Below are 27,621 nucleotides of genomic sequence, written 5' to 3' on the forward strand. Positions count from 1 at the left end.
ATTAAGATGATTATGCATGTTTTCCTCAAATATTGAGTTTCTGATGTGAAAATGGCGTGATTTATTAGCTGTTGAAATAGTGCCCTTAATTAAAAAAAAAAAATTTAAGTTGCTATTTTGGGCAAAAACTTACATGATATGTTAAATATTGCTATTGAGCCTAAAAATATAGGTGACAATCTCTGCATTTGGTGATTTTGTGTATCTAGTGTAAAATTTGAGACTTTTATAGTCATTTTAAGTTTTGTTATACTTGTACAAAAAAATAATTAATCGGGATTTTATAAGGGAACGACTTAAAAAATTTTTTTATGTCTCTACTCATGGAGACACGTATGCCTAAGAGAGGTGCCCGTTTTGGTTTTAGGTCGCTAGCAGCTTTGGTTTTGAAAATATTTGAATTTTAAGTTTTTGAAAACAGGCCCCCTACCGATCAGCCCCGAGTACTGTCAGATGATAGTGAAGTCTATGAGTTACACTTTAGGCTGGAGGTGGCAGTCGCGAGTAAAAAAGTGACAAACTCCATGTAGCACCTTTAACGCAACATCTCAAGACATCAGCCAGGGAGTTAAAACTTGGGTGCAAATAGGTCTTCAAATGGACAATGACCCCTGCCAAAATGGTTTAAAAGTGGAGTGGCCGTCACGAAGACCTGATCTTAATCCATCTATAATTTTTGGGCAAATCTGCGAGCAAGGCGACCAACAAACCTGACTCCGTTACACCAGTTTTGTTGGGAGGAATGAGCCAGGATTCCAACAGAGTACTGCCAGAAGCTTGTGGAAGGTTACCTAAAACGTTTGACCCAAGTCATGCACTTCAAAAATGCTACTTCATACTAAGGAAGTGTATGTAAACTTTTGACCTTTTAGGAAATAACAAAAAATCGATAAGAAATTCTCTCATTATTGTGGCATTAACCAAATTACATGAGTTCAGCAATCCTGGCTGACCTGAAACAGGTTTAGTCTGATTTGAATTAAGGCAGTGAGACAAAAAATGAGGGTAATTCGCATGACGTCATAAACTTTTATCTCTCGGTGAAATTCCACTGAGTTTATATGGACCACCAGGATCTACAAGAAAAGAAAACGTTCAATTTTGAAAGGTATAATGAAGATTAATATTACGACAAGGTAGTATGTTGTCTTGCTTATGTATACATATCTCTAATTTAGCTATAGTGAACATTTCTAGATTAGGTGCTATGAGTAAAGCCTCACTTCGTTATGTATTTCCTTTTAATATCAATGTACGATCAATCACCATGCATCTAATCAAATTTCAAATATATAATGGATCTTAATATGAAAAAAGGTTCAACGCGTGACGTGCAGTCACACATTTAAGCCAAAATGATAACACAAGAAATCCTTTGTTATTGTTACTTTGGATGATTCTATCAGTATTGTATTATTCTACAGTGTATCACAAAAATGAGTGCACCCCTCGCATTTCTGCAAATATTTAAGTATATATTTTCGTGGGACAACACTGACAAAATGACACTTTGACACAATGAAAAGTAATCCGTGTGCAGCTTATATAATAAGAGTTAATTTATTTTCCCCTCAAAATAACTCAAAATATAGCCATTAATATTTGAACCCTTGGCAACAAAACTGAGTACACCCTTTAGCAAATACATACATCCCTAAATGTTCAAATTGAATACTGCTTGTCATTTTCCCTCCAAAATGTCATGTGACTCGTTACAGGAGTGCTGTCAGCATTGCTGCAGAGATTGAAGAGGTTGGGGGTCAGCCCGTTAGTGCTCAGACCATACGCCGCACTCTACTTCAAATTGGTGTGCATGGCTGTCCCCCCAGGAGGAAGCCTCTTCTGAAGACGGTACACAAGAAAGCCTGCCCGTATCATCAGACCATAGGACATGGTTCCAGTAATCCATGTGCTTTGTTGACATGTCTTCAGCAAACTGTTTGCGGGCTTTCTTGTGTACCGTCTTTAGAAAAGGCTTCCTCCTGGGGTGACAGCCATGCACACCAATTTGATGTTGAGTGCGGCGTATGGTCTGAGCACTAATATTCTGATAGCCCACCTCTTCAATCTCTGCAGCAATGCCGACAGCACTCCTGTAACGAGTCACATGACATTTTGGAGGGAAAATGACAAGCAGTATTCAATTTGGACATTTAGGGATACACGTTTTTTCATAGGGGTGTTCTCACTTTTGTTGCCAGGGGTTTAGATATTAATGGCTATATTTTGAGTTATTTTGACGGGAAAATAGGTTAACTATTGTATGAGCTGCAACAGACTACTTGTCATTGTGTCAAAGTTTTATTTTGTCAGTGTTGTCCCATTAAAAGATATACTTAAATATCTGCAGAAATGCGAGGGATGTACTCACTTTTGTGATACACTGTATCTATAGATAGATAAAAAGCTAAATGCATTTCTTCTTAATACCCTAAATCTTGTTTGAATCCCTAACTTTGGTTTAAAACCGAAGTTTGAAACAGCAATCTTGTTCATTATTTGAATCTCAAACTGTGTTTGGCAACATGTCGTTTGTCCACTTGCTTTTTTTTCAAATATGCAAATTGTAGTGTGCACTTGCATGTCAATGTTGCACACCTCCAGGCTCCCTCAGGCCAGCGTGCAGGCTGGGTTGAGTGAAAGCGGGGGAAGGGGGCCGCGGGCCGAGTCAGGCTGGGCAGGAGGCGGGCGTCGAGGCCCGAGGCGGCGGAGGCATGCCAGCCTGGCGGGGCGGCATCTGATGCTGTGCCAAGATGCTGGGCCCAGGTGGTAGAGCGGCAACACAGGCCTCTGTGTTTTTCTGCCAAGTCCTCACTCGCACCGCTGACTTTCCCGCCTGCGTGTTCACCACAAAGCTTTTTGATTTAGTTCCTGTCATATAATGTGTTTTTTTTTCTTAATATTTGGCTTTTTCCTGAATTACACAGGCATAATTGTTTTTTCAATTTTTGTTATTTACTTTTTTTTTTTATTTGATGATGGTGTAATTGTGTGTGGGAGATGTCATTTCTATAAGTACAGTGGACATATTTTTGTGGCTTGGGGACCTGACGATTCACTAATTCCCCAATATTTTCAAAAATTGAAAAAAAATATTTAATATGAGATTGGTAGTCCCTGGGTTACGAACGAGGTCCGTTCAATGTAAACCGAATCTCCACGTAAATCGGTAATAATCCTTTCAGTGCCCCTAAATCTCAAAATAACTATCCAAAAAGGCTAAAAGTATTTTGTTTAATGATGGAGGATACACTGCCCTCTGGTGGCAGCGTTAAGTCTGGCTGGCCTGTCACCTTGCAATTTGCTAATCAATTAGTTGTCGATTAATTGATTAATTGTTGCATCTCTGTTCTCCGATATCACATTGTAATAACTAGACAGAGTTATATATAGAGTTAGAGTAATAGAGTTATGACTTTTAAACTGATAACCGATATCCCGATATTGTCCAACTCCAAAAATCCGATACCTATACCAAACCGATACCAATACTGGTTGTGGACTTCACATATTATGGCTAATTGTTTTGTGATACCCCACTAGATGCTTTAATAATGATAATGCCCACATAACAAATCCCAAGCATCTTAGTTTGGAGAAATGTAATGATCAATAAGCATCCTGCTGTGCTAAGCTGTGACCAGCCTTTGGACAAAGGCAGAAGGCTTCTACATTAATTTTACGTTGGCCCAAAACAGATGCTGATATCTGATATCATTTTAACTACCTGATAATATTGGACAACTCTAGTAATAAGAGTAATTTTCCATAATTTTCAGACCATAAGACGCTACTTTTTTTCTTTTTCTTTTCTTATAGTGCAGTGCGGCTTTTTTGTTGATTTATTTGGGTCCATAAGCAACACTTTATTTGACAGCGGCGTCATAAAATGATCATAAGACCGTAATAATTATGACATGACACTGTCATGGGCACTAATGAATGCTTAAGACAGATGTCATGTCAGTGTCATCCAGGAAATTATCTCACTAACTCCATTTATGTCCAGCTCGGATCTTTTACATCCATTTAAAAGTGAGATACTTTGCCGGATGACACAAAATGACATCTGTTATAAGCATTCATTCATTCTCATAGTAGTGTTATGTCATCATTATAATGGTCTTATGACAGTTTTATGATACCGCTGTCAAATAAAGTGTTACTAAATTCCATAACTAGCAATTAATGAAACAACTGGAACAGTAACTGAATAATAAGCATATAACATTAATTTGATTGTTATTTACATCTGTAGCACTGCAATGCATGCTAGGAGGCATGTTGGACGACAAGTGTTGACAGCAGGTGGCATCAGAGGTTGACTGTCTCCACCATGGGAGCAGTGATGGCCAAACGAAGCTTCTTGAAGTCATGAAGCTTTGCAGCCAATTGGTTCACAGCTTCGTGGTGGTTCATTTAGTCTTATGACAGTCTTATGATGCCACTGTCAAATAAAGTGCTATTGGATCATTTCTTTTGGTGTAAATATCCCATAATACCGTGAAAACAGCTGCGGCTTATTGATGAGCAAATAACGTTTTCATGTCAAATTTGGTGGGTGGCGGCTTAGTCACGTGTGCCTTACAGTCCGAAAATGACGGTAATTTATGTCTCATTTGAAGTTTCTCAGAGGAAATTAGGGCTATTAGCTACCCCAACCCTGGTACCAATCCAGTTTGACGACATCAACAGTGAAACAAGCAAAAACAAGAGAAGCAAGTTATCATTTCTTTCTGATTTATTTCACCCGTGCGGTGAATAGAAAAATAGGATGAAGACAAAACCTTTAAAGGGACCATTTGAAACAATTGCTTGCGTAGATTAAACAAAAATGCATTAAGAGCTCTGTGCCTTTCTTTTCCCTGCAACCAAAAAAAAAGTCAAAGTATCTTTGGAATCCGTCTCAGGGGTTACTTATAATACATATAATTTTCTTATTTACTAAGTCCTATAAATACTTTGTCCTCGTTTATATGCTGAAGTAGCATTCAGGATTGGAGCGCCTTTTAATATTAGTTTAAAAAAAAAAAAAAATCCCCAAAAAGGAGAGAAAAATATATGAACAAAAGTACCACAAAAGTAGAGCGAGTCACATTAGTTTTTTTTTTTTTTTTCATTTTTTTTTTTTTTTTTAATAGTAAAGAAAACCTTTTTTCGTGCATCTACATTTAGCAAAAAAAATTAAAGTACCACGTATGTAACCTTCGGTGTATTTTCATCTCAAGCATGACTGTACAATTTTGCATGATTCATCATTCCTCTTATTATTATTATTTCAAAACCTCCCACAGTAGTCAACACAAGTGTACAAAGATGTGAGCTTTTGTTTCCAGCAACACACACGTCCTATTGTACAAAGGACGAATAGGGCCACACTCAGAAGAAAAAATGCAACTAGCTTATATTTTTCAAGTCATATTTTTAATTTTTTTTTAAAAATCGTCTTTAATTTGGCTATACAGCATGCCATGTAAAATTTGACAATGTAGTGCTAAAAAAAATTGATATATTATTTTTTTTAAATGTTAATTTATATTTTTGAACTATTTCAGTTCTTTTTTTTTTTTTTTCAATTATGACTTGTAAGATTATGGCTTTCTTTGAAAATTTTGACATTTATTTCTCTTGTACAAATACGGCTTCATGTTTGTTATTTTTGTTAGTTTTGATCTTTGTAATATTTTTCTACTATCCATTTCTTTCATTTAAAGGTGTGTCAAAATCTTTTTTTTTTTTTTTTTGCGAGACGCTTCATAGCTATGGATTCCTTCCAAGGTCTAATATGAATGCCAACCGATATGATTGTCTTATATTACATAGGCAACAAATTGAATGATACCTTTTAAAATCAGAAGACTGGAAAAAAATGTCTTTGTATTTGAACTTGTATGTGATATATTTTGTAAGGACGACCCGTAAGTAAAACTTCCAGCAACAATTTAACGTGTTTAAAAGTGAATAAAATTTCAACTTTAAGTCGATGCAGACGACTTCCTTTAGCTGGGCATACAAAATGATGTGGCGAGTCAGATTTTGACACGTGTGATTTAAAGGTGCTATGAAATACTAAGACTATTTTGAAGTGGCGCGGGTAGTGGGGTGCTAAGGATGCTGCAGCACCCCCTGGTGTTGGGGGGGTTGATAGATTCTTTTATTGTAGTTGTTAAAAATAATAAAACATAATGAAACAATAGTGTATTTAACTTTCAGGATTGAATATATATGTTGGAAAAGTTTTGTTTTTGACAGAGGAGGCGTTAACATGGCACAAAAACGAATTAGCAATTTTTTCTTTACAGTAGTGTTGTTTTCAGCAACGATGACGATAAAAAAAATATCACGTCAACGAACACTTTTTCATGACGATGATGAGACAAATAATGAGCTAAAACATAACGAGCCTAATGCCAGTTTTCGGCTCACGAGACAAGAACGAGCGAAAAATGCGCAATAGTTTTCGTCGCATGTTCACAATGTGTGACGTTGTACGTGTAGGTAGCCTGCATCATAGCAGCGTAATGTTGTGCCACTCATGTGACGTGCTGAACCCCCCACACTAAACAGGGCAGTGTCCTCTCCTGTCTCAAGGCTTGCACACACGATAAGATTTGTTTTCTTTGCCAGAGAGAATGTGCAATGTTGCTTTAACCTTTAAAGGTCTGTGCTGTGTGATCATCACATACTAAATGTAACTCGTAGCATTAGCATAGACATAGACTTCATAATGTATTGACGGGTCGGATCGGTCATGTACTGCGCCTCGCATTCAAGTAGGGGGCCGCCCACATGAAGAGGAGCTATTCACAAACGCACACAGTTATCTAACGCCGGATTTCTGTTGAAAAAATACGAAAGCTGTACCACATACAAACAGTAAGGATTTTCTCAAGAGTAATTTGTTCGAGGATTCAAGGTAATTATTATATTTTTTTGTACCATGCATGAATTTTGAAACATTGTGAAAAAAATCAATGGGACAAATTAGCCGCTACTGCATTTGCATCATAGTTCACAATATTTACGTAAAATAAATGCTAACTGCACGTTTTTTTTGCTTTTAACCAAGAATCGAGAGTGTTTTACGTCCATATCTATAAAGAATTCGGGGATTTAAGCATTTATTCACAAGAATTTTCACCGGAAAAGCTCTGTTTACATCAGGTTACAACAACAAACACATTTTGAGATCACTAAGATAGGACTAAGATTCATTGTATCAAGTATTGTCATGCAAAAGACTAAGACGAATATTAAAAGGGCTGCCAAAAACAACACTGCTTAACAAAAACAGCTAAATTTTCTTAACTTCAATCTGAGGTAAAACATGAAATGATTATGATGGTTCTACAATACTTCCCAGTGAGCAAAAGATTGCTGTAGATTTAGACCATGGAATCCACAAAAGAAATCTACCTTTGGTGTTGTAAATAGGTAAGATATGCTTGCATTGTAGCGGTATTGTTTTTCGTTACTGCTGTTGAGCTGCCGCTGTGCGGCGCGCTGTTGGATCTTCGCGTGTAATTTATTTTAGTTTTGTAAAAGGGGGTTGTTAAAGCAACGATTATTGGATTTTTTTAGTTTTCAAATGTGTTCCATGTGTCATTGTGCTGTCTAGCTGCGGGCATTTGCATTATAGTACACGGATGTTTTTATTTCCAATACAAAAACTCCAACACACACTGTAGAAGAACTACAACGCTGTCTTTATATTAGCCTAGTAGTAGTACGTCAACTATCCAGCATGCGTGTGTGCTGCCATTGTATAAAGAAAACGTGCGAGTGTGACAAATTTGGACCGAAACGGCTGTTTTTGAATTGGAAAAACGAAAAAAGATCCTCAGCACCCCCTGCTGTGAGTGACTTCCAGCGCTCCTGATATTTTGGACATAAATCCAAGTGGCAGAAAAGGCTTAATAATAAAATTAGATGCCAAGTAGTCTTCTTTTCTCGGCTGTCTTGGCCCCGCCCACTACAACACTCTCCAAACAGCAAATAATGTCACACCAAGAATTAGCTGTTAACATGTGCTAACTAGCTAGTGCAGCACTAGAAAGCTAGACCTGATGGTAAATTCTGGTTGTGATGTCACAGCTGATTTGCTGAAAAAAGTGGGCATCCCTGATTCATTGTTTTGAGTGGAGTAAGTCTGAAATGGTAAAAGATTTGAGTGTCAAATTTATTTTCGATATGTAAAATTACATTGGCGCAGTCATTTTTTGACATGGTCATTATTAGAGGCGTGCGAAATTTCCGATTCTTAGATTATTCGCAATTCGGCCGTAGAAGATTCGAGAACGATTCACAAATATCCAAATTCCGATTATTGAATTATACCAGGTAAAGCGGAAGTAAAACACAGCGCGGTCTTTGGGACGCAATGAGGAATGGACCGAGAGTAAATATGTTCAACTCATGCCACTAAAGAAAAAAAACAATCATACCTGACTGTGGCAGACAGCCGCTACAAACAACGCACAGTTGCTAGTTGCTACAAACATACGGCTACAGTAGATATCATATATATGTAGAACTAGTCGATGTTAAAACATGTATTATTGAACAGAGATGCGAAATGACACTTTCCGGCGTAAGTAAACAGCCGCCATCTTAAAGCAGTAGACCTCTCTAGAAGGCTCTGTTGTAGCGGACCTAATTAACTTTTTATCTAAAATACTCCTAAATCGGCAGATTCTTGTCTTGAATCTATCTTTAAATGATGAAATAGTTTTAATGCTTTTACAAAAGTAGAGAGAAGGGAAATTATGGAATAACGGGAGTAATTTTAACAACTGTAACAGTTGATTCATAACATTAAATTAATTGAATGTTGTTTAAAGCTGCTAATACAGAATGGGGACTAGAGTTTTTTATTTACTGTTATTTTTGTATATTTGTTTACTATTATATGTTAACTTGATACTGAAATAGTAGTTTGGTTTAGCCTGAGAGGATTTTTGAACAATTTTGGAACTAATGTGCAAAACATTAAAAAAAAAATAAAATAAAAAAAAAGGAGGGGGGTGCATCAATAATCGTCTCTGAATCGTAATCGAATCGTTAGGTACCCAAAGATTCCCAGCTCTAGTCATTATTTCATAGCACCTTTTAAACTGTGGACTTTGTATTCTTGTAAAATTCACACTATTTCTTGAATTGGTCTGTTTTTTCCTTGTAAAATCTAAAAAATTTCCCATAAAATTACAAGCCATGTCTCTTCAAACCAATATTTGTTGACTACTTTTTTGTTTCTCTTGTCAGTGTGGCCCTAATACTCATTACCAACGAGTGCTTCGTGTTGAGGCACTAACGTTATTCCCCCTCTCTCTTACTGCCTCACGCAAAACTGAAGCAGAAAAGATGGTTTCAATTCCACTCATCCGGTCATCTTTGGTATCGGGACGGTGGAATGCATAGTTGTCGTGATAAAGACGGAGCTCGTTTTAGCGTGGCGCCGCTCCAGCCTCGAAGACAACAGTTTCCCCAAGGCCAGACGAGGAGAGAGGCGAGTCTTATTCCTGGATTGTGCAGGGCTTTGCAGTGTAGAAGTAAAGAAAAGAAGGTGGAGGGGAAAAAAAGCCAGCACGGGAAGGAAGGACGAAGGACTTTCCGCTGGCGTTGGTCTGTCTGACTTGCAAGAATGTGGCGTTTGTGGCCTTTTTTTTGGCACGCCGTCTGTGACCAGCTGTCTCTTTTTACGCCTCGCGCGTCTCCCAAGCTGCTTTCTTTGGATTCTGCTCGGATACAGCCACTGGGAAGGAACTCCCCGGCTGATTGGTCTGCCGGATATAGTCCACGTTGTCCTCGGTGTCGCCTTTCATTCCTGTCCTATGAATTTGAGCTTTAAGGCCTGGAAGTTCAAGCTAACCCCGCGACGAGGGAGCCTTTATCTCCCCACCACCGCCGAGCCGTTCCCTTTTTCCCGCTTGGGTGAGGAGCAGCCCGGAGCGGGCCCGCTGTACGGTGAAGAGCTTCCGCTGGCGGAGGTGGGTCTCTGCAGCAGGGAGAGGGGCAACGAGGCGGCGTCGGCGGGCACGGCCGCGGGCTCCCCGTCTCGCTCCGAGGGTCGCACGGCGGCCGACGGCGGGAACGGGAAGGCCAACGGGAATCCGGTCATGTAGAAAAGCCTTCCGATGCGTCTCGCAACCTGAGTCGGAGAAAACTGGAGTCAGTACTTTGATTGAAACGCGCCGGAGAAAAGTGAGGGGCCGTTTACACGACAACGGCAACTGGGGTGACAACCCAAAAACTTTTCCAGAGAGCCCTATCGTTTACACGCCGACTGCGTTTTGAGGGGCTGAACACAAAAAAATTTGAAAACGCTCCCCTCCTGTCGTCGCTGTCTGAATAGTTGACGTGACGATGCAAAAGTGAGTTTTGGGTAAGAACTCCAGAACAGAAGGTGGCGATAATGGTCCAATATAACTGACAGTGAAGGGGTGAAGATACTGATGACATCAATGCACGCGGATGCAGAACAGTGTATGAAAACATATCTTCAAGTAGCAACCTTGTACACGGCCTAACTGCGTTCAACATTATTCAAGAATCTAGTCAACTGTTGGTCCTTGTACCTTTCGGACATTTGTTTATCCTTCTAATTTTGGAAAATACAAAACGGAAAACAAGCCCAATTCCGTTTTTTTTTGTTATCCCTGTTACAAAAAACGAAAAATGAATCGTTTCCCATTTCCCGATTAAAAACTGGTTATTCAATAACGGAAAACGAGCCTTAATCCGTGTTTCCAGTATCAGTTTATTGAACTGAAGTTGAAAAACAAAATATGCCTAATATTTGTTTTCCACCAAATTCGCTTTTAAATGAGCCATGTCCAGCAAGAATATTTTCTTCCTCTTCTTGTAAATTAATACTATGCGGCTGCAGCAGGGTCTTGTCGCCCCCTGGTTCTAATTATTAGAATGGTTACACCTCGTCTTTCAACAATGGCTTTGGACGGCTATGCCGATTTAATAGTGAAAGTGAAAACAGATAGCTTGACATCGAATGAAATAGCGGCACACTTGCCTAGCCAATTTGGCTCTACATCTTCTCGCGGGTTTACATGTTTGCCATCACGAAACAAAATGTACAACTCCATCCTGCTTGTTGATGAATGGGGGTGTTATTGCAGCCATGTTCTGGGCCTTAAAATCCTCATATTAGCCAGTATTAGCACCAGAGGGGGAAAAGACCCTGCTGCAACCGCATAATATTACTTTATAAGAAGAAGAACATCGTCTTCCGGGTCATAGCGAAAGTCATAGTAAAAGCGAACTTGGTGGAAAACAAAAATTTTGTTTTTCGGACTTCAGTTAAAAAAAAATATTAAGGCTCGTTTTCCGTTATTGAATTTGCAGTTTTAATCGGGAAACAGGAGACAATTCATTTCCCGATTTTTGTTGACATGAATGAAAACGAGAAACAGAATTGGGCTCGTTTTTTTTTTTTTTTTTTCTCTCTCCAAAATTAGAAAGAAAAACAAATCGGCAAAAGGTACACGGACCACTACAGATAGTCACAGGGTTATGAACGAGTTCCGTTCCTACGCTGGCGATGTGTCCCGAATTTCCGCATAAGTCAGAGTTAACCCTTTAAAAATTAAAAATAACTATCTTAAAAGTATCCAAAAGTATTTTATTTTGTTTAATAGTGGTGGCAGCGTTGAGTCTGTGTGGACTGTCAATATGTTAGCATTCGCAGCATTTAAGGTAGCGGACTTTGGTCTTGCAAATTAGGCTAATTTAATCTACTAAATGTACATATTGATCAGACTAGATGGACGTTTGAACACCAATTGTTTTGTGACGAGTGTTTTATTGTTAAACTGCGTGTGGTTTTGAACAGACGTGTACATATGTGTGTTACAGCTTTACAAACTGTCAAAAGTTAAGGAAGTAAAACGCTTCAAAAAGCACAACTGCTTTATTTGCTGTCTGTCAAGCTGAACAACTTCATGTTTAGTTTAGTTTTAGTTTTTAGACTGAACAAGTCATGATACTCTGAGGTAAAATTAGGTACTGTTTGACTTAAAAAAAAAAAAAAAAAAAAAAGAATGGCGACAAAATGGCGGACGAGACTCCGGCGTTGTAATGTCGAAATCGCGTAAGTCGAGTACGGACCCGGGGATTCCCATTTTTTACTACTCTAATTACAGCCTGATGCGCTTTGCCATGTTGTTATTTGACCTGGACAAAAGAGGAAACGGCAGAAGGGAAGGCGTTAGGACACCCCTCTGTTATTGAAAGAGTTGGTACACTCCGTCAGCCACGGTATTTAAGACACAGAAATAATGCATTCTCATGCTTTACTTCTTTGCTGCCACCTACACATTGGGAATGCATACTACATCGGCAAATTGGAGGTTATATGCACTTTTTGCGCTTCCGTGTGCATGCAGTTTTCCCGTCACCAATGGTCGTGTAAATGCGGAATTACAATACTAGGAGAACTAGGGATGTCCCGATCTAATCACGTGATAGGAAATCGGGCCGATTGCACCATTTTTCAGAGGATCGGAATCGGGTCAAAAGAATCGGGAATTTAATTTAAAAAATATTTATATTTTTCTCCTTCATGCTCGTACAAACTGTCCAGCTTGCGTTTGTTACTTGAAGTTAATGATGATTGACAGGTTTTTTTAGCTTTGATCTTGCCAGAGAAGCTTGATAGCGCTACAATCAAAGGCACAAATGTGTTAATTATTGTTAAACTTGCAGCCCAATCATAAGTTTGCTGTTGCAACTGATTCTGTAAGCGAGAGGCTGTTCTCCGGAGCGTGAGCGTCAAAGCGTGAGTGGATTTGAGTCAGCTCACTCAATGAAGCATTTAATAAAGACAAACATTTTTCTACGTTATTCTTTTTTTTTTTTTTTTTTTTTAAATAATTCACATTATGAAGGAAGCACGGTGGGACAGTAACATGTTTGAAACTATTGTTCGGGACTTGGTATCGGCAGATTCTCAAAATCAGGTGACTTGGGTGCAAAAATATGCGATCGGGACATCCCTCAGCAAAACGCCACTTTTATGTTATCGCATAAGATCGTTGTCGTGTAAACGTGGCCTGAGAGGGTAGGGAAAGAGAAAGAAGGCTGTTTTTCAGGGCAGGCTATTTGTATGGGAAGCTACGCTACACTACGCTGGCTTTTCTCAGGTCTAACGCTGCGCAGACAGCAGCGTGTGTACCTGCAAACGAATCCTGAGGGCAGGGCCCAACTTTAGTGCCATGATGCCGAGCAGGTGCTCCTCAGTGAGCAGAGCTAATGTCTCCCCATCAATGACCTGCTCCCGGAAAACCTGGCAGAGACACAGCCACTTCAGCCACGCGCTCACGCCTAACACCACAGGGCTAATCTTAACAAGTTTTAAAGGGCCTACTATTCATTATCCTCCACATTATTCTTGTTATGAAGAATATGTTAGTTGGCACCACACTAATGCTTGATGTTCGACAGCAAGATTCAGTCCCTATCACTCTTTTATATTATCTTTGAGCATATATATATATATGTTTTGAAAGGGGAAATTGAGATTAGGCTGGATTTTTTTATAGTCCTTAAATCACGGATTATTTTTGCAATGAGTCGAATGATGAGCTCATAAATCATGTTATCTACTCGTATAATACACATTACATTTTAGCTAGAGATGTGCATTGGAAGCCAAATCTATGCACTGAAAAAAGTTGGACGATGGATATGAAGTAACATTGTTTTCCGAAGCAAAAGCAGGTGTTTGCAAATACCTCATTTTGATTCTTAACAAAAATGTTAATTTGCTTAAAATCGAAGACCACAGAAATCCAATGATATTTACAGTTTTCATTTTTTTCTTATTAAAAAAATATTTTTTTCAATTTAAAGAAAATATCTACTTTTCATTTAAAATGTATATATTTTTAAATCAATTTGAAAAAAAAGATCATTTACTGCTTTATTAATGACAAAATGTTTTTTGTTTATATTTAAGTAAATGTACATTTAAAAATTAAAAAAAACATTTATTCACATACAGTAGTATGAAAAAGTATCTGAACCTTTTGATATTTCTTACATTTCTGCATAAAATCACTATCAAATGTGATCTGATCTTTGTCAAGATCACACAGATGAAATAACTGTCAGCTTTAACTACAACCACCCAAATATTTATAGGTTTTCATATTTTAATGAGGATAGTATGTAAATGTCAATGACAGAAGGTGGAAAAATAAGTAAGTGAACCCTCACATTTAATATTTTGTTGCCCCCACCCACTTCCCCCTTTGGCAGAAAAAAATTCAACCAGATGTTTCCTGTAGCTGCAGATTAGTCTGGCACATTGATCAGGACTAATCCTTGACCATTTTTCTCGACAAAACTGCTGTAGTTCAGTCAGATTCCTGGGATGTCTGGATCAGTCTTTTTGCAGCATCCATCCTCTTTTTAGCTTCAACTGTCTGACAGACGGCTTCAGGTTTTCCTACAAAACATCCTGATAAACTTTTGAATACATTCTTCCATTAATGATTGCAAGTTGTCCAAGCCCTGAGGTAGGAAAACAGCCCCAAATCATGATGTTCCCTCCACCATGCTTCATGGTGGGGATAAGGTGTTGATGTTGTTGAGCTCTTCCATTTTTTCCTCCACACATGACATTGTGTGTTGCTCCCAAACAATTCAACTTTGGTTTTATCAATCCTAAAAATATTTTGCCAACACTTCTGTGGAATGTCCAAGTGCCGTTTTGCGAACATTAAACGAGCAACAATGTTTTGGGGTTTTTTTAGACAGCAGTGGCTTCCTCGTGGAGTCCTCCCATTAACACCATTCTTGGCCATAGTTTTACATATAGTTGATATCTGCACCAATATATTGGACTGTGCCAGTGATTTCTGTAGGTCTGTAGCAGGCACTCTTTGGTTCTTCTTAACCTCTCTGAGTATTCTGTGCAATACTCTTGCCGTCATCTCTGGTGGATGGCCACTCCTTGGGAGTGAAGCAACAGTGCCAAACTCTCTCCATTTGTAGACAAATTCTCCGACAGTCGACTGATGAACATCCAGACTTTTAAAGATGGTTGTGTATCCCAGCTTTATACAAATCAACAATCCTTGATCGCAGGTCTTCAAACAGCTCTCTTGACCGAACCATGATGCACATCAGACAATGCTTCTCATCAAGCCAATTCTGAGCAAGCGTGTGTTTTATAGTGGGCAGGACAGCTTTAAACGACTCATCAGGGATTGGGCACACACCTGACTTAAAATGTTTGGTAAAAAAATGGTTTCAATTGCTCTTTAAGTCTCCTTAGGCAGAGGGTTTACTTACTTATTTTCCCTCTTCTGTCATTGTTTGCATGCTATCCTCATTAAAATATGAAAACCTATAAATGTTTGGGTGATTTTATTTAAAGCAGAACCTGTTTTTCATCTGTGTGATTTTGACATAGATCAAATCACATTTGATGGTGATTTTATGCAGAAATGTAAGAAAATTCCAAAAGGTTCAGATACTTTCTCATACCACTGTATACTGTACACGGTTTTTATATACAGTACTACCTGAACAATTAGAATATCAAGTCATTTTTAAACAATTTAACATAAAAGAGCAAACCAACTGATTATATTGAGCCATTACTCCTAAACTGACATAACTCAAGCAGATGTTTGCAGACACTTGCAGACACAGTCACTAATTATTCTCTATCATTGAAAGAACATTTCCAAACAAATAATACAGTATCAACCATTTTTTTAGTTTTTAATGGTAAAAATAGTTATTTGATTATTTTCTGTGATGAATTCAGAAGAAAAAATACCCAAAACATAATGAATATGTACGCAAGGCCACACACAAAAGCTCATGCACACGCTTCAAGCACAGTTCTCAATAAACCTGAGCCATTGTGGAAAAGGCCCATAAGGAGACACTATGATGATGACTGCACACTTGTATTGTTATTGGTCAGCCTGCCCCTGGCCTCCATTTCTCTTCCCTCCTATCTCTTGTTGCTTCAGCGGTCTCACCTGAGCGTATTCAGCACATCCGGCCAGGCTGCTTATGAAGCCACACACATCCTCCACACTCCACTTGCTTATGTCCTCCATGGGGTTTGCTGGGGCCGAGTCCTCCCCATCCATGAAAAGACCTCCAACAGAGCCTGAGAGCAGCAGTAGTGAAGGGGAAAAAAAGACAAATCAATACAAATACTGGAGGCTGAGGACCATTCTGTTGCAAAAAAAAAAAAAATGGTTACAAAATCGGACAATTTGAAATAGTCACACACAATGGTGCCTTGACATTACAAGGTTCTTGAACCGCTTTAAAACTCCAATTTAATGCTTTTAAAGAAATTTTGAAGACATTAAAGGGAACCTCGGACTTAAAGACTAGTATTTAGTATATGTTTTCTACCTACGGAGGGCTCCATGTTTTACACGCGCAATGCACGCTGGGGGTGATGACGCGGTTGGGCTGGACTGGGAGAAATCTGTGCTAGCTAGCAAGCGAAGCTAGTATGACGACTGGCATGATTTTGTCGCATTCTGCTGCTGGTCAGATTGTTCTATTACAGAGCTATGGGATGAGTTCCCAACATCGTACCTGCATCCAATTCCAGCTTTTCAGCAGTGTCTTTAAACCGATCCTAGGCGGCTTGTATATCCCTTCCTTGCTAGTTGCATCATTGCCTTGTTTTTTTTTTCTGGTTGTCTGCCTTTTTATTGATCAGACCTACTGTCACAGACCCTTTTTGTGTATCCCTTTTCACGATCGCGTGTTTTTTGTGTGTGTGTGTGTGTGTATGTGTGTGTGTGTTCAATGAACCCCTTTCACACAATCCCTTATGCTATTGTTGTCTGCTTGCTGTCTGAAGTGAAGTATTATAACTCATTCCAACATTTATCTTTTAAGAATTACATGTCTTTCCATTCGTGGTACCCTTTAAAATTTTTAATTTTTAAGATTTAAAAATTTAAGACCATTTCGCAACAGTTTCTGAAAAAAAAATGTTATTTCACTCCAACTGGTATTTTTCTCCTCTCATTTGCTTAACTTAATGGCTTTGTCTCTAACGAAAAAGTGTTTTCGCAGACTTTGCACTAGGGGTGGGAACCTCTGGATACATCACGATACGGCGATTCAACAATTATCGATACATAGGTCAAGAAATCATTCCACAAAACAGAAAAACAAGCTCTTTTCATCCTTCTGTTGTGAATTGGGAAGAGTTTATCACTAGTAGACTATGGTGGTCAGTGGCAGCCAATGCCAGGCAACGAGTTCATTTTGGGGCATTTGACGTCATTTCCTGTTGATTTTCGGTATTTTCCTTTTCCTGATGAGGCATTTGCGGGTCACTTCCTGTTGATTTGGTTCATTTACAGGTCACTTCCTGCTTATTTGGGGTTACTGAAAAGGGATTGGCACAAGACTGTCCCATAGACTCCACCATCAGTTGACAAGACAGCTCCCACAGACATTGTGCCAAGCCTTACTGTAATGGGGTGACCCAGGCAGAACGTTGAGTTGGCTTTAACTGTGATAAACTCAAAACATATGCGCGTTCTAACACCAGATTTAGGTGGACACAGGACAAAGGTTTTACTGCATACAAGCAAAAATCAATGGATAAAACTAGTGTAACTTTGGCTTGAAGTATTTACGTAAAAGGAACGATAACTGCCCGATTTTGCTTTTAACCAAGAATCGAGACTGTTTTACGTTCATATCTATAGAAACTGCGCGATTTAAGCATTTATTTACAAGAATTTTCAACTTAAAAAGCTATTTGTTTTGTGATAGCTGCCATGTTGGATTACACAATACTGCAACTTTTGCTTGAAATATTTACGTAAAATGAACGATAACGTCCCGTGTTTTGCTTTTAACCAAGATATCTATAGAAACTGTGCGATTTAAGCATTTATTTACAAGAATTATTACCTGAAAAAGATTTTTGTTTTGTGACGGAGGCCATGTTGGATTTAGTTTTTAAAAAATTAAGTTGCTATTTCTGGCAAAAACTTTTTTGATATGTTAAATATTGTTATTGATCCTGAAAATGTAGGTGATTATCTCTGCATTTGGTGGTTTTTGTGCATCTAGCATAAAATCTGAGAACTATATAGCCATTTTAATTTTTATTATATCTAAAATAATTAATCAAGATTTTATTATAGAACGACTTTGAATTTTTTTATGCCGCTGCTCATGGAGACTCTTATATGCCTTAGGGAGGTGCCTGTTTTCGTTTAAGGTCACTAGTTGTTTTGGTTTTGAAAATATTTGAATTTTAAGTTTTTTAAAATAGGCCCCCTACGGATCGGCCCCGAGCCCGGTGTCCTGTCAACTGATAGTGAAGTCTATGAATGTCCCCAAATGAAATTAAATCTTGGACAACTTTTTCTTATTTCACACTTTTTTTCATATTTTTCGTGTACACACCCTGTTTATTGCGTCCAGGTGGGTTTAATTCATTGAAAATAATGTACTGTTTTACAGCTAAGTGTGTATTATCATCAGGAAGTTGGCATTGTCCTTGTACACGCTATATTATATGCTCGCCTGTTATGGTTCATTTGAAATTGTTGGAAACCTTTCATGATTTATTTTGGGACTAAAACCTGAATTTTCCAGACGAAAGCATTTTTAGTAATCTTCAACTAAAACTAAACGAAGATGAACACCTTTTGAAAAAACTAATAAGTATTTTTATCCAAAAGACTAAGACTAAAATTAAAAGGGCTGCCAAAAACAACACTGCTTTCTTCCATAAAAAAAAACTCAAAATGAATTCATTTTATGGACTTTTTACCCAGGCTTGGTCTGACTACTCAACAACATTGTGGTATTCAGTTGATTTGTCTCATGCTTTTTAGAATCATGGAGCAAAAAAGTTAACTTTAGTTCAGGCTTTTAAATAAGCTATTGGAGTTGTACTCATAACATTTGATGTGCTTGATTGTTGTTCCGTATATAACTCATTGACAGAAGCCGTAATGCACCGTGACCGAGCAATGTTATAGCACATAATCAACGTAAAATAATACTGAAAACAGAAAAGTGCTATTGTTCCTCAACTGTTCCCAGAAAGTTCCGACCTGTCTAGGTAAGATGAAAATTTTATTGGTAAAGAAGTATGTTTCAACACTTTTGTCTATATAGTGTTTGTGGATTAATTCCCACATGGCTGTACTGTGTCAGGGTCAAAGGCAGGGCCCCAAACAGAGCGCCAGAGATGCACACAAAGTGACGCTAATGGGTTTCACATGTTTAGCCTTTTGTGTGTGCGAGTGTGTGAGTCTGCTCACCCATGTGAAAGTATGGGTTGATGTAGGGAAATCCGAAGGGCAATGACTGTCCTTGAAGAGCAGGCAGAGGGGGCAAAAATCCAGGCGGGAGCTGGAGTTTGACTTCCGACTTTCCCAGCGCCGAGTTGAGCAGGTGGAGCGCGGGTGAGTCGTTGCCCACGGAACTACACGGTGCACTGATCCGGCCCGAGCTTTCGCGATTCTCCTTTGCGCCATCGCCGAGGCCCTTGCCGTCTCTTTCTCGACTCCGCCTCTCCTTGTGTTTACTCCGAGACTTTAGGCCTTCCCGCCTCTCCTCGCATGTTTCCGTTTCGCTGTCCGAGTCCTTCAAGTCCTCCTCGTCCCCCTCGCTTCCTCTGTCCTCTCTTCTTCTTTTGTGATGGCCAGCGCGAAGCTCAGTCTGAGGGCCCCGGCGAAGGGCCTTCCTGGACTCGGCGTCCGAGCCAGTCGTGGAATTCTGTCCTTCTTTATGGGTGGATGACGTCTTGGGCTGCTGCTGGTCGGTGCTCAGGAAGGGTGCCGTGGCCGCGTGTCGAAGCCCCAGCATGGCATTCGAGCGACGGGCCAGTTCCTCTCGGAGCGGATGACCTTCAGGGATGTCTTGAAGGCTCCTCAGGGCCGGGTGGTCCGAGGGCAGACCGGCGGCGAGCGGGTCGGAGCCCAGCAGTTGCTGCTGCTGGTGGAGACTCTCCAACTCCTTTTGTCTCAGTAGCTCAGCTGACATCTCAAGTCTGACCAGAAGATATGACATTTTCATGACAAATCCAAAATACAACACAAGTTTAAGCTAAGTTCCTTGCACACACGCGAGTACACACCTTGCTAGATTTTGCTTCCTCAGCATTTCCTGTTGCCGCACAAAAATTTCAGCTTGAGCCGGTTGCAGGAAACCATAGCCTGGTGTAGACAAACGTTAAAATAGCATTAGCGCTTTCAGGGACAGTGGTCACTACGTTGGACATCTATTTAAAAGTTATCATTAGCATATCTCATTCACTGCCAGCTCAAGTACATGTTGTGGTAGTCAATTGACCGAATAATCGCTTAATGCCCCTACCAGTTAAAATGAATTAGACGTCTATTACTTTCAATGGCAGCCAAGGAGTCAAGCTATGTGAGGTGACAAGAGATTTAAAACAAAATAGATAATTCCCAAAACAAAATACACACAGGCAACACTTATTTGAATTTATGTCTTTATTCTTTTTTCCAATTGATATTTTTTTGTAAGTTTTAATTGAAAAATATATATATATATTTTTTTTGTTGTTGTTATATTTCATTTTAATTTAATTATGATTTTTTTCTTATTACTTGGAGCTTTGACTTTTTTCTTTTTTTATTAACTACTATTTAAAAGATCAAAAATTGATACTTCAAATCAATACATTTATTTTATTTGATGTGATTTATATATTTTATTTTTATCGCCCATCTCCAAAGTCGAGCATGTTGAAAAAATTGCCTCATCATACGATATAACAATATATACTGTAAAGCATAGCATTGTTTACATTTTAGCTGAAAATTAGCATTGGAATGAAAAACTGCGCTGAGAAAAACTGAGCACTGAATATGATTTTAACGATGTTACATTGAGCAAAAGCAGATATTGCAAATAACTTGGTAATCAATCATCATTGATGATGGCAGAAATCAGAATATTTACATTTTTTTTTAAATAAAAATATAAATTAATGATTTCTTTTGATTTTAAAATAAATAAGGGATTTCTTCCTTATAGAAAATTACTTATTTAAAAAAAGTATATAAAACCCCACGTCTCTCCTGTTGCTGGGCCATCCGTAGGTAAATAAGGATATACAGTGTTACCTCTACTTAAGAACGTCTCTAAAAACGATATTTTCAGGTTACGAAACGCCTAAAAGGAGGAAATGCCTCTTGTTGCTAGTGAAAATTCAGGTTACGAAAGGCAAAAAAATACAGCACAGTATGGGGAGCTGCGTTTATGAACAGCTACTTCCAGCTCCCATAGTTTACTGAAAGTAACATACTCATAGCTGCGCTGCCATTGGCTATTGCCGAGCATCTTCCTGGCATCTGATTGGCTAACACTGTACAATGTATGTGTATGTGGTGTCCTCTTCATTAGCACTTCCGGCTGAGAGGTGTTTTGACGGCTTTTCGTTAGCTTACTTTTATTCACTATGGCCCCCAAGAAAGTGATGATGAATAGAGGAACAAAAAATAAGAAAAGAGTAATTTTGTCACTACAAACAAAGCAAGAGATGTGTGAAAAAAGTGTGAAATAGGGGTGCGTTCGATTGATCTCGCGAAAGAATATGCCTGTAATACATCAACAATCGGCACGTTATTAAAACATCAATGGTTCGAGAAGTTTAAAAAGAGGACTGGAATTCACTCTATTGTTTGGCATGGTGAGGCAAGTAGCGCCAACCACAAAGCGGCTGACAAATTTGTGCAAAAGATGAGGGTAAAAGTAGATGAGGACCGTAGTTAAAAGGTAACTGACCATCATTTTTATTCTGTATTTTTTACATGATGCACAACCCTCATTTTGTTTATTGTACAATAATATAGTCGTGACATATATTTGCTATATAAGTATAACACCACCACCACCATTACATGTTTTGTTGCCTTTTTATGCTTTATAAAAGATTTGTGTCTGAATTTGGGGGGGCTTGGAGCGGATTAGGGCATTTACATGGAAAACGCACCTCTACTTACTGAATTTTAAGGTTAAAAAAGTACTTCCAGAACCAATTAATTTAATAAGTAGAGGTACCACTGTAGTGTCAAAGCGCTATAAGTGTGTTGAAAGGTGGCAAGGCGCTATACAAGTGTAACTCCGTTTACCATTTAAATCAAACAATTTTTGGGGGGTAGCAGTCTCTCCAAATAGTTGATGTTTAATTTTATAATCAATTATTTGTCGATTTTTTACTATTACCGTATTTTCAGACTATAAGTCGCAGTTTTTTTCATAGTTTGGCTGGTGGTTCAACTAATACTCTGGAGTGACTTATGAGTGAAATTATTAACACATTATTATATCATTTCACACGTTATTTTGGTGTTTTGGAGTGATGGCTTGGTAAACTTGTTAGCATGTTCTTTATTATACAGTTATCTGAATAACTCTTAATAGCTATGTTACCATTTTTCATGTTTGTTCATGCATCGTGTAACATTGTCATACTGTCCATTTATTCAGCATGTTGTTCTCAATTGTATTTTTATTTTAAATTGCCTTTCAAGATGACATATCTGTTCAATGTGTTGGATTTTATTAAGTAAATTTTCCCCAAAAATTCGAATTATATGTTGTTTTTTTTTCCTCTTCATTGCGCATTTTTTGGGCTGGTGCGACTTATAGTCCGCAAAAATACGGTAATTCTTTTACTACCCTTGCACTATTTGGGGTTGTACCAGGAAGGACCAAACTGTGTCACACAAATCATGTGAGTGACTCGCTTTGAAGTCTCCTCTTCTGTCGACAACAACTTAAATTTATGTCTTTGTAATAGCGGCAGCCTGTACAAACTTCACTGAAGTTTGAACAAGCGTCTCGGAATGGATTTTGCGTGAGGTCGGAGGTTCTACTGTGTATCACTTAGGACACACTGCTGACAAACGTGCTTATTAGCACGATGAAAAATGTGTTAAACTGTCAAATGATGACTCACCAGGGGCCTGGCAGAGAGCTGAGGGCAAGCCCAGGAAAGGAGCCCGCAAGTGAGGCGCTAAGGTGATGTGAGGTGCCGTCGCAGGCGATAGGAGAGGTGGAGGCTGGGACAGTTCCCTGTAGAAGCAAATACGAAACGAAAATACATTTTAATTTAAAGCGCTCCGCGTTCATCCTGACAAGCATTTTATTTTTCTCTCCGCCCGTGCGCCTTGGCCCTTCTCGCGCGTGTGCGTGCTGCCACATCGATGTGTACGGCGTATTTTTATCAGCCGTGTTCCAGAGGCCCCGACGTCGCCCCGGTGCCTCATCAGTCTTGTCAGGCTGCAGCGAGCACCGCTGGCCATCGCTGTACCCTCCGCTGCCGCCACAAATTCACACACGCACGCACACACATAATGAGGGCTGAATGCACAATGCCAGTGTGTCACGCTCTGACAGCTGGGGCGGCCCCTGCATCTTGACCGGGACCACGGGCTGAAGGACCTTCTAATTAACACTCATCCCGCCTCTATTCGCCCCGTCAGCCGCCCTCCCCTCCTTTTTTTATACCCCCATTCCCTCCCTCCTACTTTCCGGGCCAGCATTGATGCTGCTAAAAAGACGGCGCGTCCTGCAACCTCAACTTTTGAAAAGGCCTCTCCATTATCTTCTTCGTCCTTTGTCCTCATTGAGGAGAGGAGGGGCGCCTCTCACCTTTCTCCTACTCAGTGTCTTTTTTTTCCCCTCCCGACCAAACCATCTTTTTTTGTTCTCTGTGTCCTCTATGAAAAATGGGTGTTGTTTGTGCCCTTTTTTTTTTACACCCCCGCTACGTCACTCCCTGTTTCGTCAAGTTCCACTAGCCTTGTTCATTTCCTCGCATTTATTTGTACATCCCAACAGGTAGGAGATTTTTTTAAACTCCCGGTATAATGAGGCTTCTGCACCTTGACCTTCACACTCTGTCAAAATGTGTGACTTGGCGCTTGGAGAGGGGACAAAGAGGAGGATGCTCATTGCCTGGGTCATTCTAGTATTGGAGGACATTTTGGATTGAAAATTCTTGAGAGTTAGGCCTTTACTTCTCTGGTTTTCTTCTATATATCAATCAAAATAGGGTAATAGTCCATCAAAGGCTTGGCTTGCTCGCCTTACATATCAATGGTATTTTCTTATTACATGATTTATTTGATATTTACAATATAAAAAATATAATCAAGCACCAGGGTTGGTGTTAACAGAGTGGCAAATTTGTACTAATGCTGCGTAACACTTACAACTTCCAACTGCTGGTCGATCTACCCAAGAATTCCACAAGATATAAGCGCTTCTGCTGTGAATTTTAATGACTAGCAGATGTCCAATCCATTTTAAGCGGCAGCGTGGCAGCGAGTGAACGAGTAATCATTCACCGGCTAGCGCTGTCAATGGTAACAACCGAGTATACAGCAGATGCTTTCACATTGATCAAATCGGTTGAGATATAAGCTAGTTATGACTTAATTTTAATGTCAATATATTGACTAGACCCTACCAACATGGCCGCCCTGACGCAGTGAAAGAGTGTTATGCTTTTGCTGTGAATTGAAATGAGTTTATCACTAAATGTGTAATCCATTTTATAGTCGGAGGGTGTTTTTGTCAACGATGACGATAACGAAAATATTTCGTCAGCGAGCAGTTTTTTCATGCCGAAGACAAACGTGTCTTCGAAGACTAAAACATAATGATACAGATGCCAGTTGTCGTCTGACGAGACAAGAACGAGACGAAAATTCATCCATCATAAGTTCACAACATGTGATATTTTCTTATCGTATGTGTAGTAAGTAGGGTTGTTCCGATTATGTTTTTTTGCTCCTGATCCGATCCCGATCATTTTAGTTTGAGTATTTGCCGATCCCGATATTTCCCGATCCGATTGCTTTTTTTTTGCTCCCGATTCAATTTCAATCATTCCCGATAATTTTTCCCGATCATATACATTTTGGCAATGCATTAAGAAAAAAATGAATATAACTCGGACTAATATATACATTCAACATACAGTACACAAGTACTGTATTTGTTTATTATGACAATAAATCCTCAAGATGGCATTTACATTTTTAACATTCTTTCTGTGAGAGGGATCCACGGATAGAAAGACTTGTGACTTTGTGTATTGTGTGAATATTGCCATCTAGTGTATTTGTTTAGCTTTCAGTAAATGATACTGCAGCATGCCCCAATGCATGATGGGAAGTGAAACCATGATGGGAAGTAAAACCATGACTGTTCGTCATGCTACCAATGGATATATCTTCTCTGCTTTGGGAAATAAGTTAAGGTGTTAAGACAATGATCTATTGCCACCTTGCTTCCCCACATTGCTTCCTATGCTATTACTAATTATAGGGAGAGGGTTTGCAAGGTTTTAGCCAATTGATGAACGATTTCAAAGGCTGCCAAAATTCGCTCTACGCATTTTGCACTGCCTTTTAATTCACTATATAGGTAAAGTAGCGTCATAACAGATTGAGCATGACAATGAGTGAGAGAGTCGTGCAGCGTATAAATTACAGTGCCTTGCAAAGTATTCGGCCCCCTTGAACCTTGCAACCTTTCGCCACATTTCAGGCATCAAACATAAAGACATAAAATTTTAATTTTTTGTCAAGAATCAACAACAAGTGGGACACAATCGTGAAGTGGAACAAAATTTATTGGATAATTTAAACTTTTTTAACAAATAAAAAACTGAAAAGTGGGGCGTGCAATATTATTCGGCCCCCTTGCGTTAATACTTTGTAGCGCCACCTTTTGCTCCAATTACAGCTGCAAGTCGCTTGGGGTATGTTTGTATCAGTTTTGCACATCGAGAGACTGACATTCTTGCCCATTCTTCCTTGCAAAACAGCTCGAGCTCAGTGAGGTTGGATGGAGAGTGTTTGTGAACAGCAGTCTTCAGCTTTTTCCACAGATTCTCGATTGGATTCAGGTCTGGACTTTGACTTGGCCATTCTAACACCTGGATACGTTTATTTTTGAACCATTTCAGTGTTTCCCCTAGAATTTTTTGAAGCTGTGGTGGTGGGCTGCATCGGAGTCGGACAGCCTTACCATGTCGTGCCACGGCGAATTTTTTTTTTCTCCATTATTTTTTTCCCTTAATAAGAACCATAACGAAGATATATTTGAAATATTTCATTAGCTAGGCTAATGTCGTAGCTCTCAGCTACGGTACATGTACGTAAAATGCATAGCTGATTACAGCTACTTTACCCTACGTAATAATACGACTTTTTTTCTCGTAGCAATAGTACGACTTGCATCTCGTAGTGACTCAGGGGTTGGCAACCCAAAATGTTGAAAGAGCCATATTTGACCAAAAAATAAAAGATAAAAAACTGATACAGTATGTCGGGAGCCGCAAAAAATTAAAAGCCTTGTATAAGCCTTATAATGATAGCAACACTGGCTGTATGCATTGATACTAGCTTTATTAGCTTACTATCGCAATGACTAAGTTGGCTAGAAATACAAAATTAGCCTTCATGATTAAATGTTTATTTTCCCTGCAGTGGATCCTATAGAGCACAGGTGTCAAACCAATTCTAGAAAGGGCCTAGTGGGTGCTGGATTTTGTTCCAACCGATAACGTGCAGAGAGTTTAACCAATGAACTTCCTGCTGAAACAAGCAGCACCTGACAAAGTTTAACTGATTACACATGTAAAAGATCTAATTGGTGAAAAGGTGTCATCTTCATTGGTTGGAAAGCAAACCTGCATCCACTAGGCCCTTTCTGGAATTGGTTTGACACCTGTGCTATAGAGAATGATGCACTACGTGAATACTCTGTTGTACGATGCCACTACAAGTTTAACTTCATTACAATATTAATGAACTGAAAGAATGTTTGTGTCATGTTTGTCCTCCTAGAAATCCTATTAAAACAAAAAATATATTTCCCTCTCCCATCTTTTTCCATTTTCAAAAAAAAACAACCTCTGGAGCAGCGCTTAAGAGCCGCAAGCGGCCCTAGAGCCACGGGTTGCAGACCACCGTCTTAGTCCTTCTTTTTCCTTTTATTTGGCCCTTATAAGTACTACATTACCACAACAATAACAGTCCTTCTGCCAACGGACCCATTTCAAGGGGTGGGGGATTCTAACAGCCGTGCAAAGAGTTTTACTAGATTCGGTGAGAAGGTGAATAGTTTTTTTTCAATGTTCGTGAACTAAATTTCCACACAAACGCACATCGAGTTACCATTAACTTAGCAAGGAGAGGTATGAGAGTCATTTTTCGAGTGTCCCAGAGCCCAGACTTGAAAAAAAAGCGCATTTATCAAAGTTTCGTCAACCATAATTGCGTATATCCGTCAGCCGAAACAGCACAGATAAAGTACACCTGCCCCTCGTTGTCGAAGTTGGCGCGCCGGTGTTGTGTCGAAAAACGCCTGCACGTCACTCGTACACACAGCTTTTTCTTACCAATCGGTGGACAGGGAAACGACTTTCTTGTACCGTGAATATGTATCATTTTACTCTGCTTGAACTAATAAATCTTGTACTGTGACCGGTGCTCTGAAAATAGAGCAAGGCTTCATTTTGGGCCCCGCCTCTCCGCGCAAATTCAGTCAAACTTTGCTTTCTGTCCAAGACGGCCATCCACTGCCCACTTTCGCCGA

The 27,621-nt window shown here is 39.3% G+C and overlaps 1 protein-coding gene across 2 annotated transcripts in view; it reads right to left on the reverse strand.

The window, feature by feature from the left end:
* Nucleotides 1-2,305: 2,305 nt before the first annotated feature.
* Nucleotides 2,306-27,621, reverse strand: part of samd11 (sterile alpha motif domain containing 11) — a 130,617-nt gene continuing 105,301 nt past the window's right edge. The window contains exons 8-13 of one of the 2 annotated variants that reach the window (XM_057826808.1): nucleotides 22,967-23,082; nucleotides 20,114-20,192; nucleotides 19,296-20,026; nucleotides 16,011-16,144; nucleotides 13,187-13,297; nucleotides 2,306-10,147 (exon numbers count right to left, since the gene is read on the reverse strand). In XM_057826808.1, coding sequence (XP_057682791.1) covers nucleotides 9,887-10,147; nucleotides 13,187-13,297; nucleotides 16,011-16,144; nucleotides 19,296-20,026; nucleotides 20,114-20,192; nucleotides 22,967-23,082 — 1,432 coding nt within the window. In that variant the 3' untranslated portion in view covers nucleotides 2,306-9,886. The remainder of the gene's footprint in view (nucleotides 10,148-13,186; nucleotides 13,298-16,010; nucleotides 16,145-19,295; nucleotides 20,027-20,113; nucleotides 20,193-22,966; nucleotides 23,083-27,621) is intronic. The other variant, XM_057826818.1, reaches the window with a different exon arrangement.

The sequence above is a fragment of the Corythoichthys intestinalis genome, chromosome 2 (genome assembly GCF_030265065.1).
Source record: "Corythoichthys intestinalis isolate RoL2023-P3 chromosome 2, ASM3026506v1, whole genome shotgun sequence".
NCBI classification, from domain to species: Eukaryota; Metazoa; Chordata; class Actinopteri; order Syngnathiformes; family Syngnathidae; genus Corythoichthys; species Corythoichthys intestinalis.